The sequence below is a fragment of the Myxocyprinus asiaticus genome, chromosome 35 (genome assembly GCF_019703515.2).
Source record: "Myxocyprinus asiaticus isolate MX2 ecotype Aquarium Trade chromosome 35, UBuf_Myxa_2, whole genome shotgun sequence".
NCBI lineage: Eukaryota > Metazoa > Chordata > Actinopteri > Cypriniformes > Catostomidae > Myxocyprinus > Myxocyprinus asiaticus.
The window spans coordinates 38,574,226-38,586,683 of NC_059378.1; the positions used below are offsets into that span (position 1 = coordinate 38,574,226).

General features: G+C 36.2%; 1 protein-coding gene across 2 annotated transcripts in view; it reads left to right on the plus strand.

The window, feature by feature from the left end:
* Positions 1 to 12,458, plus strand: part of LOC127426031 (paired box protein Pax-7) — a 69,340-nt gene that overhangs the window by 31,141 nt on the left and 25,741 nt on the right. For both annotated transcript variants that reach the window (XM_051672479.1, XM_051672480.1), the window contains exons 6-7: positions 7,231 to 7,396; positions 8,853 to 9,049. In XM_051672479.1, the coding sequence (XP_051528439.1) occupies positions 7,231 to 7,396; positions 8,853 to 9,049 (363 nt within the window). The remainder of the gene's footprint in view (positions 1 to 7,230; positions 7,397 to 8,852; positions 9,050 to 12,458) is intronic.

The window sequence follows — 12,458 nt, forward strand, 5'->3', positions numbered from 1 at the left end:
CCTTTGGCCTCATAGTCCTGCTGTTTTGCCTTCCATGAGTTTGAACAAGAATCACATAAATGTCTTCTGACATTCAAGGAAGTCAAGCAACCCCTCTGACTGTTAGCAGAAGGAGAATCGTTTGTTTCCATTTCTTTGAAGAATTAGCAATGAAACAAGGGGAGAACCTTCAACCATCTATTAAAAACAGAAATTAAACAAAGGGGGCTAGAGCCAGAGAGGCTAGTGAGGGCCATAAATCAACATAAAACAACTATGAAGTAAATTACATTAGATTCTTAATCAGGCTGAAGTTTCTAAGAGCTCCACTTCAGTTAGCGATCATATGAGAGCCGCGCTGCCCCTTTCACAAGCATTTTGCATGTAGCTATTATAGTTAGATGAATCTAATGGGGTGTATTTCCTTTTTATAAAGCATAGAAATCAGTTTGGCAAGAAGTTAGCTGCTCTCTTACTAAGACTTGTGCTAATGATAGCAAGCTGCTAGAGGAGGCTGTTTTGTGTAGTTTGTTGAGGTGTTGGTCATGGTATGGCTGAATATATTTAGCATGTTAAATCCATATAAAGCATTAATCAAAAATAAGTAGATTAATGGGGTAAGACAGATTTGGTTTTTCTTTTTTCTATACACTGTGAAGACGCTAACATGTTTTAATGATGTTATGTAACAAATCCATTTGTCTCTATAGTTTGTAGCAGTCTTTATCATAGATATACATATATCTATATGTGTATAAATGTAGCAAAATGTTCCTGATCCATGAGGTCATCGCATGCAATGTCTAAGGCTCAATTTTAAGGTAATTGTATCTAACATTTAATAACATTACAAGTGTTACAATAACTTAGTGTACAACTTAAGTATTCTTATAAGTGTTTGTTAAGTTTCTAATGGTGATGAATCTTCCATTAGATATTCAGAAAATTCCAGCATTTTCTTTCATTCCAAGACCAGGAGAACGCTTGTGACAAAATCCCACCCAGCTCAGTTCCTGTGAGTCTTAGCTTGTGTACCATTATAGAATAAATAGGATTTATGAACACTGTATTGAACAAAATTGTTGTGAGTATTCAGTGTGAATGTTCTGACAGTTTTGTTTTATTAGAATTTAAAGGACTTTCTTTTAGCTGCTTTGTATTTGTTGATTCTTATCTTAGTAATCCCACTTTCCTTTTTTGCAATTCTCATTCTCAGCAATGGTAATTAGCATAGTGCCAGTCTGGAAGAGAGAAAGGGAGAGAGAGAGAGAGAGAGAGAAAGAGAGAGAGAGAGAGAGAGAGAGAAAGAGAGAGAGAGAATTCAAACAGGCCACCGAAGAAAGAGAAAAATGGTTGTTTGATGTAGTCATCACATTGCTTGTTAGACCAAAGTTGGTTTAAATTGTATTTGTTGGTATAAAAAACGGATGTCGCCCTTGTTTAATGTTTATTCCTTTCAAACACTAGGTGAATGGCCCTGCCATTTTAAAACCATCCCTTCACAACATTTTCCTAAAGAAGAAACAGGTATCAGTGGAGACTATTGTTGAATACGAGGGGTGTGGAGACATGATCCAACACCCTGTTAGATTTATGGGTGTTGCTGCCAGTGACTTGGTCTTAAAGGGCTAGTTCACCCAAAACATTTTAGTTATGCCCTGCTATTCATTATTCATGTTCACAGACTTTTTAAAAGAAAATATGGCACATAGTTCACCTAAAATGGCAATTCTGTCATCATTTACTAACTCTCATGCTCCAACCCATTTGACTTTCTTTCTTCCGTGGACCACAAAAGTAGATGTTAGGCAGAAAATTAGTGACTGTCAGCCTCATTCACTTTCATTGCATCTTTTTTCCAGACGAGAAACATTGCATAAAAGATGGAAATAAGAAACGTGCATGTGCACACAGACTTATCCATGACAGGTGTTTGCAGTAAACACAAATCTCCCCAGACTTGTGTGGACACAGCGACAGCATTGACAACAGATTCTAAATATTGCTTTCATTTTTGGGTGAAACATTCCTTTCATTACATAATATCATTGCAATATCTGCCCCATTGTTTCACCATCTCCCACATTAAAAGCCAAGAGTTCCAATGGACAGTGCTGAAGTTCCTTCTCAAGTGGTTTTGGTGCGGCTAGGACGAGAACTGTCTCTGGAGGAATTAGGCTGGATTGCAGCGAGCAAGACTGGGAATCTGGGGCTGTTCAAGGTGACTTTGTGATTGGGTTCCAAGTCCAGCTTAGAGGGTACGACTAGAACATGCCTACACACACACAAACACACTGCAAGGCACCACGGGCCTGTGCTGACGCAACTCTCCCTGCTCAAAACAGGACTGTATTGATTTGGGCACATTGGGCTCAGTGCTTGCCAACTTTATCTTGACAGAGACACGGGCCGCTAGCATTTAAGTTAACTTGTGTACACCACGTTTGTTTAAAAGGCATACTGCAAATTAATTCAGATATGCTTCACAGGCTCCGGGTGTGATTAAGGCAGACACAAGACTTCATGGAGTACATGTTAAAGCCACAAGATCGCCTTCGTTTTAGCAGCGCATGAAACAGAGAGCACGAGAGAGAGAGAGAGAATGAGAGAGAGAGAGAGAGATGAATCCAAAATCTCCTTAAGAATTGTCATAGCGTTATGCATATTATAGATTGTGTGGTCTTACATTTGTGCAGAGATTAGTTTATGTGTGTATGTGCGTTTGATAGGATGAATGTGGAGGGAAAAGATCAAACATAAAAGTCAGGGAAGATACAAGCCACCGTTTAAGGAGATAAACGGTTGCATCTTCCTATAGAAAAAATAATAATACTAAAAACCAGATTGTGTTCTGAAAATATAAATAAATAAATACATCTAAATTCTCTTAAACCGCAATGAGATTAAAAGGAGAGCAAATTAAGACTTTAGTTTAGGATTTTTGCTTCTAGAAAATGTGCTTCCCCCCCCCCCCAAATGAAAACATTACCTTGAGTCTTCTAAACTGTGAAAGAGCTACCTCTGAACGATAAAATTTTCCTTGGTGATGTCACGCAGGACAATATCTGCTCTATACAGCAGAAGAAAGAAGGTAGAGATCATCAAGATGAAAGGGTAGAAGGGTGGAGAATGGGGTGCAGGGGTCAGGGGTCAAGAGGCACAGCAGAGCGCGACACTTTTGGGGTTGTGGGGGAAGGATAAAACATTCTACCATTTCCCAACTCCAGGCTCAGGCAAACTGTTTGTCCAATCCCAGTAGGATATTAGTCCAAATCCAACCGCATACATTTACAGAGCTTCTATAGGACACAAGACTCTAGGGTTTTTACTAAACTGGTTTCAACCCAAAAATGATCTGTTCTCATAGGGATAAATATGGAAGCTGGATCCTGCCATGGGAAAATAAAGAATAAAAGGTCATTCTGACTTTTTATTTCACAATTGTGACTATATATTGTAAATTGCAAGTTTATATCTTGCAATTGTGACTTTATTTTTAAAGGTGCAATCAGTATTTTCCTCATTTTAAAAGTTTTACTTTTTATCTAAGAAATTAATCTAAAATCATGAGCACTCACATGAGATGAAGACTCCAGTCATATCAGAAACTTTATAAAAGCTGTTTTATTCCATATGGAGAGGGTCTCCTCATGGGGGCTGCCATGTTAGAATCACATGACCAGCTGAATACTACTCGCTTAATCTTAGTAACTGTCCTGTTATTGGACACTTTCACTCAGGGATTTAATTAATCCTGGCTGGCTGTGAATAGAGAATTTCTACAATGACATCAGTAACTGAAAAGTACTGCGTTTGAATGACGCTGAATAAATGCCGCTAAATGTCAGTGGAAGTCCAAGATGACAAAGACAAAAGTTACTGAGTCCACCTTTAACTATTTTTCACATCTCCAAATTGTGACTTTATTTCTCGTAATTGAGAGTTTATTCCTCAAATTTGTGAATTTATATCTCACAATTGCAACTTAATTTCTCTACAATTCACACAACTGCAATGTTATTTCTCACAATTTCGGCTTTATATCTGTTGTGGCTATTGCATCTGTGACTTTTTCTTGTAATTGCGAGTATAAATTTCATAATTGCGACTTTATTTCTCGTAATTGCGAGTTTATATCTAAAAATTGTGAGTTTATAGCTCGCAATTGTGACTATTTCCCAAAACTGCCAGTTTATATCTCCAATCGCAACTTTATTTCTCTCAATGTCAACTTCATATCACAATTGTGAATATTACAAATGCAACTATTTCTTGTAATTGTGAGTTTATATCTCCCAATTGCAACTTTATTTCTTGTAACTGCAACGTTTTTTCTCACAATTGCAGCTTTATATCAAAATTGCGACTATTGCGACTGCAACTATTTCTTGTAATTGCGAGTTTATACCTCAAAATTGTACGTTTATATCTTGCAATTGCAACTAAATTTCTCGCAATTGTGACGTTATTTCTAGCTATTTCAACTATATTTCTCGCAACTGCAGCGTTATTTCTAGCAATTTCTGCTTTATATCTGCAACTGCAACTATTTCTCGTAATTGCAAGTTTATATCTCAAAATTGTGACTTTATTTCTCATAATTGCGAGTTTTTATCTCAAAATTGTGACTTTAATTCTCACAACTGCAATGATTTTCTTGCAATGTCAGCTTCATATCACAATGGTGACTATTGCAACTGCAACAATTTCTTGTAATTGCAAGTTTATATCTTAAAATGTTACGTTTATAGCTTGCAACTGCAACTTTATTTCTCATAACTGCAATGTTATTTCTCGCAATGTCAGCTTCATATCACAATGGTGACTATTGCAAATGCAACTATTTCATGTAATTGCGAGTTTATATCTCCCAATTGCAACTTTAGTTCTCGCAACTGCGATGTTGTTTCTAGCAATTTCAGCTTTATATCATATTTGTGACTATTGCAACTGCAACTATTTCTTGTAATGTATTTCTCGTAATTGAGTTTATATCTCAGAATTGTGAGTTTAAATCTTGCAATTGCAACTTTAGTTCTCGCAACTGCGATGTTATTTCTCAAAATTTCAGCTTTATATCTCAGTTCTTGCAGCTGTGACAATTTCTTGTAATTGCGAGTTTAAATCTCACAACTGCAACTTTATTTCTCAATTGCAAGTTTATATCACAAAATTGTGATTTTATACACACCAAAAAATCCTTTATACACACCAAATACACCCTCATTGCTGGTGAGATTTTTCTTTAGAAAAATAATGCTAAATGAAAATAATATAATGCAACTAAACATAATCATGCATAGTTCGGATAACAAAATAAATATGCCTATCTTTTAAAATGGAGAAGAAAACCGCTTCCCATGTCTTTTGCTGTTGTCATCAAAGGCTGTTTCCAATCAAACTCCAAGATATTTTGCGAATATGTATTTTAATTTATTAAGGAGAAAGAAAATATGATCCAGAATACAGTAAACACAGGTGAATTAATTCACTTTTAACAAGAAACCATTTTTTTTTTTTTTTTTTTTTTTTGCACAGTGAATTTTGTACGATAAACTTTTGGTTCAGTGTTGTGTCACCACTTGATGTACAATGTAAAATCTGGGTCCTTAAGAAAGATTTGTTGTAAAACTACTGTTCTAGGTCCTTTATCTGTCTGGAACACCAGGTTTAAGTTTGAGATAGACTGAGGAGGTTAACGCTTTCTCCTAAACCCTTTGAGAGGATGATAGCCAGAGTGGGGGTTTTACTTTTTGAGTGCAAGAAAGAAAGATTTGAATCCAACACATGACAGATGGGTAAGAGTCATCTTTAGTCGCATCAAACGCTGGCGATCTATTGAAGTCATTTGAATGAGATGCTAGCTGTAAGCGGGGCTGACAGTTTTGCACATGGACAATGTAAGCAACGCTTTGTACGAAATGGCCAGCGAGTGTGTGTTTTGTAGAGTGTGTCTATGGAGTCGTTGCATCAGAATAGAGTGTGTCCTTGTGTGCATACCATGAAAGTGGAGCTCTTAAAGGCGTGTTTAAAAAGGGACGCCCACTCTTTGTGGACACTTTTCAGCCCGGTGTATTGAGAGGCCTTTGTCCCCACCTTTCATCTGGATGCACAATGGACCAGCCCGTTTTAAAAACAACGATAGATGAACTGCACTGACAGTGTATTAAACGTGGATGAATTGCACAGATCAATGTCCTTCAACCTTTCGCTTATGCATGGCTCTAGTCTTTTTCCTGTGAATTAGAGCAGGCTGCTGTCTGCACAGCCTTTGAGTGAGGCTAATTATATTCATGTTTTGGTGGAGAAGCTGAAAATGTGCAAATTATCCTTTTTTTAAAGACAACTGTCTGAAGTCAGTCTGTTTTAAATGGAAACTTATTTTGGTTGGTGTTGTGACTTAAAGGGATAATTCACATAAAAGTGAAAACACGTCATCATTTATTCACCCTTATGTTGTTCCAAACCCATATTTATTATTTACTAGAATTAATTAATTGTGTTTTGTTATCAGTAAAGGTACACATTTCAACCATATATGTAATAAATATTGATATTAAGCAGTATATAACATGTAAATGAAGTGTGTGTACGTTTCCAGATTGTGCTTCCAACAACACCACTGTAGTAAAAGTGATCTAGACTGTCTTTAAAGTGTCCGTCAGGTAGATAAACATACTCAAGATGTCTGTGGAGGTGATGTGTGGGCTACCTCTGATCTGCTTGCGACCTCTCGTCTCTGATGGCAGTTCAGAGAGGCCTGTTTATACAGATCACAGCTTTAGCCACTTAACTAGAACAACAGGGACCTTGCCATGTGCTAAGAGGCAGTTTCCCATAGAGACGCGCTCTCTGCCACACACATACCCATGAACCTGTGCCTATAATACTGGTGATTCCATTCAACTGAATGTTAACTATCTATCTCCTTTTAAAAGTCAAACTGAAATCAAAATCTACCCTATTTATTTTCTTAATACTGTGCTGTCATATTGTGAATGATTAATTGTCACATTTTGTTCCATAATCATCTAAATGAACTTGCTTCCGCCTCTTATTTTTTTACCCCTCCCTCCAACCACTTGTAACAAAGACCACTTTTATCTATCCAATCCGTTCTCAATACAATAAAGCCTCGCCCTTTTTGTTTTTCTTGTTAAATATCTTGTTTTCATTGAAAATACATCACTTTACCAAAGTTAAATGTGTTGTGAACTCTGCTTCATGTTAATTTCCCTCTTCTTTTGCCAGGTGTGGTTTAGCAACCGAAGAGCCAGGTGGCGCAAACAAGCAGGAGCCAATCAGCTCGCAGCATTCAACCACTTGTTGCCTGGAGGATTCCCGCCAACTGGAATGCCAACCTTATCCACTTATCAGCTTCCAGAATCGACGTATCCCAGCACTACTCTCTCACAAGGTTAATATACTAAAATCCATAACCCTCTGTTGACATACACATGCTTAAATAACAATATATTTACAAAAAGTACTAAACCATGGTATCAGATGGTAATAGCATGGAAATGAATGTTTACTATATTCATGTAGTATGGTATTTACATGGCACTTCAAACTATTTTAAAGAATATCATGGTTGTACCATGGTACATGTAAAATAAAATAATAGTACAATGGTACATGTTCAAAAACATGATGTTACCATGGTAATAACATGGTATCAAAAATACTTCAAACAATACCATGGTAGTGCCATGGTACATATATACAAAATAACATGGTATTGCTATGGTACTTGTCCAAAAGCATGGTTGTAGCATGGAACATGTCAAAAAACATGGGACTGCCATGGTACATGTTAAAAAAAAAACATGATAGTACCATGTTACATACCCAAAAAACATGGTACTGCAATGGTACATGTCCAAAAACATGGTAGTACCATGGTACATGTCCTAAAATCATGGTACTGCTATTGTATATATCCAAAAAACATGGTAGTACCATGGTACATGTCCAAAAACTTGGTAGTACCATGCTACATGTCCTAAAACATGGTAATACAATGGTACATATCCAATAAACATGGTAATACTATGGTATATATCCAATAAGCATGGTAATACTATGGTACATATCCAAAAACATGGTAGTACCATGTACATTTCCAGAAACATGGTATTACTATAGTAAATCTCCAAAATAACATGGTATTGCTATATTACATGTCTAAAAAACATGGTAGTATCATGGTACATGTCCAACAAACATTGTAGTACCATGTACATGTCCAAAAACATGGTAATACCATGGTACATGTCCTACAAATCATGGTATTACTATGGTTCATGCCCAAACAACACGGCATTGCAATGTTACATGTCCAAAAAACATGGTAGTACCATGGTATATGTCCAAAAACATGGTATTGCAATGTTGCATGTCCAAAAAAACATGGTAGTACCATGGTACATGTCCAAAAAACACGGTATTGCTATGGTATATGTCCATAAACATGGTAGTACTGGGCTACATGTCCAAAAACATGGTATTGATATTGCACATGTTCAAAAAACATGCAAGTACCAAGGTGCATGTCCAAAAAACATAGTATAGCAATGTTACATGTCCAAAAAACATGGTATTACTATGGTAAATGTCCAAAAAACATGACAGTACCATGGTACATGTCCTAAAAACATGGTATTGCTGTGTTACATGACCAAAAAACATGGTAGTACCATGGTACATATCCAAAAACATGGTATTACTATGGTACATGTCCAAAATAACATGATACTAGCATGGTATGGTACATATCCAAAATAACATGGTACTGCTATTAATATTTTTGTTAAGGTAGATTGTAAATAAGTATTAGTCTCATTCTCATTGCCTCTGTGTTTGTCTTTCAGATGGCAGTGGTACGTTACACCGGCCGCAACCTCTCCCACCTTCCTCCATGCATCAGGGTGGGCTCTCGGCCGACAGTAGCTCTGCCTACGGCCTCTCGTCCAATCGCCACACCTTCTCCAGCTATTCAGAAACTTTCATGAGCCCGTCAGCTTCAGGCAACCACATGAACCCCGTAAGCAACGGCCTCTCGCCACAGGTTAGTGGAGAGAATAACATGAAAGAAACGTCGAATGAACGTCGACATGGTTCAGAGATCAAGAACATGCTAGAATTTTAAGCCAGCATTAGCTTCTTGGTTGAATAAATTTTTGCACTGACATAGAGAGAAGAAAATATTTTACTCTAAGCACAGATCTAGTTAACTTTAGCTAGCTTTCCAAAGTCTCTTTAACCTTAAATGTAACTGTGTTAACATGAAAACATGCTCAGTTTTTAAAAAGAGAACTTAAGTTGAGGCAAGAACCCTTTCCAAATCTTTATTTATTAAATGTATATTCATATATAATTTCTAGGTCTTAAAAGTCAACATGAAATCAAAATGAACCCTATACACATTCCCGTTCTTATAGTAAAATATACATCTGTATACGTTATTCCAAACAAAACTAAACTAAAAATGTTGGTCTCCATGATCTTTCATCAAAATGTAATAACTTTCTCTGTCTCTGAAACGACTTTCTGTTTTGGCTGACATCACCAACCTCTTATTTTTCAGCCACTCCCTTCCAACCACCTGTTTTATAAAGACCACTTTTCACCATCCAATGCATTAATGAGACTGTAGATAAAATGAAATCACACCCTTTTTTTCTTATTGAATATCCTGTTTCACTCTAAAATACATCACACAAGTAAAGTGGGTTGCGAATGGGGTTTTATGTTGACTCATCCACACTAATATGTTTTAGTTTGAAAACGCATTAATTTAGCTACATTTTGGCCTTTTGTCCAAACTGAGACACCATTTTTGTTCAGCAAAAATGCTTTCCCAAGTGGATACATTTGAAAACGGCATCTTCGCGCTGTAGTGTGGACAGGGAAAACAGAGATTTTCGAAAACAAGGATGTATTGTTGTCATGTGACACAGTCATGGGATCCATTCAACCCAAAACAATCAAGATGGCGGCCCATGTTGTAGCAGCGTTGTTGTGCCTGCTACTTTGATAGCGTTGTTAAAGATAAATGTTGACCGTTAAGGTGACTAGAAGTTTACTTGGATGTGCTGTCCGGTGGTGGAACACGAGGACAATTGCGTTTCAGACTGTATATGGAAATGACGCAGGGCCACGCATGCGAAGTATGGAGATTTAAGCATTTTCAGACATTTTATTGTGGATGAAAAACTTTTGGAAATTATTTGAAAACGGCCAGACCAAAATCCAGATTGACTGTGTATATATTTAAATGTAAATTAGAAGGGTGTCAGAGTAAACTTTACTTTGCTGTTCTTCCTGTGCAGGGTAAAACAATTGTTGTATGAGCCAATGGGTGCTATTTTATTGGTAGTTTCTTCTCCTTCCTGTGTGTTGTGTTGGATCCTTTGTTGTGTAGGATGTTGTGTAGTTGTGGTTGTGTATTTGCAAAAATATGCTAATTTTCCCAGTTTCCCACTTTGGTCCACAATAATGAGTATTTAGGATGACTTTCTTTGGGCCCAGCAATGAAAAATAATACATATTGATGCAAATCGCATGTAAGGAGTGAATTATACACAATTATCCATCAAAACTGGGCAGTCTTGCCGACCATCACCAACGAGATGTGGCTAACAAGCATAAAATAAGATTGAAATGGTGTGTAAAGAGTTGAAAATGAATTTCAATGCTGCATTTGTCCACAATTACCCTTTCGTTCACACACGTTTTATTGGGGCTTTCCTTTTCTCTCCCTTGCTCTCTCAAAGCAGATTGGGAAACATTCTCCATATTACCCGCTTTTTTTTTCTGGGAGAAGAAAGAATTAAGGATTTGGTGACAAAAAAGAGCTTTTCCCCTCGTAACTAGAACGTCGGAAGGATAACATGGGCGTCTTACAGTGAGCGAGATTGTTAATCGTGGCACAGGGGCTTTGAGCGTTAATGCCTTTGCTCCAAACCTCCGTAAATACCAGCAGACATGGAGGTCTTTTTTTTCTATTAATGGGAGTATTTAATACTGGTTACAGGGATGCTCTGTCTCGCTTCCTTTTCAGCCATGCTTAAATACTTTTACTTAATAAATAGTAAATGTTTCCTGGAAAATGCTGTGGATCAGTTTTACAGGCTTTAAAGGGGATCATTGATTGCAGTATTCTATTTTGGGTTTTCTTTTAAGCATTTTTATGTTTTCTATGAAAGCTAATTAACTTTTCAACAGTGGTCATGTTTTTTTTTTTTTTTTCTTTCTGAAAAACATTATTGGTCAACATCAAAAGGAAATGAAACAATCAATTTCAGATGGACTGAGGAAAATTGGCTAATGATGCTTACACACTGTAGTTGGTTATTTTATGTCACATTTACACTTAAGGGGAAGTTTTAGTAATAATAATAAAAATAATAATTATTATTTATTTAATTATTTGGTAACACTTTTCAATAAGGTTCCATTTGTTAACATTAGTTAATGCATTAGTTCTCATGAACTAACAATGAACAATATATATATATTGTTTTTACAGCATTAGTACATTTTTGTTAGTTGATAAAATAAAATTGTTCATTATTAGTTCTTGTTAGTACATTGTGCATTAACTAATGTTAACATATTCAACTTTTGATTTAAAAAATGCATTACTATATGTTGAAATTAGCATTAACCAAGATTAATAAATGCTGTAAAAGTGTTGTTTACTGTTAGTTAACGATAACTAATGTTGTTAACTTATGTTAACAAATGGAACCTTACTGTAGTGTTACCATTTATTTTTAATTGATGAACTGGACCGTATTATGAAGGACAAGAAATTCCTATATAGAGAAACTCCTTCAATACTATTTAAAAAGCATCTCAGGATGCATCTCATGAAGTTGGGTACTTTAAAGAATTGTTTTGATTAATTTTATTTTTTTGGTCACTACATAGTTCCTATACTTCCATTTGTGTTTATTTCATATTTTATTTGCATTTGTGTGTCCAAACGTTTGACTGGTGGTGTATATTAAAATATTAAAATATTTTGAGGATGTCAATAGTTTGTACATGCTTATTAATTTGTATTAATTTTTATTAGTTTATTAGGGAATACAAACAGAATTGAGAAGATGGGAAGCCTGAGTCAATCACTATAAATTGCTTATTTTTGATGATTAAAGTCCTCCATTTCTCTCTTCCACATGGAAGAATCATCACTATCATTGCGAGGAGATAAATGCAGTTTCTGACAGGAGAGCCAGAGTTCAGTCGCATTTCAAATAGTCTTTGCAGTCGTAGCAAAACCTTCACACGAAAACTCCACATTTCTCCATACCACACACGACGAAGAGCATCTGCTGTGCTCATGTGAAACATCACCTAACCTGACCTAACTTTGATGAAAGTTTCAATAAAAGTTCATGCTGACAATGTACTTTACTGTACACTTACACATCATATTCTTCATCAATGAATAACAGTAACGCTACGTG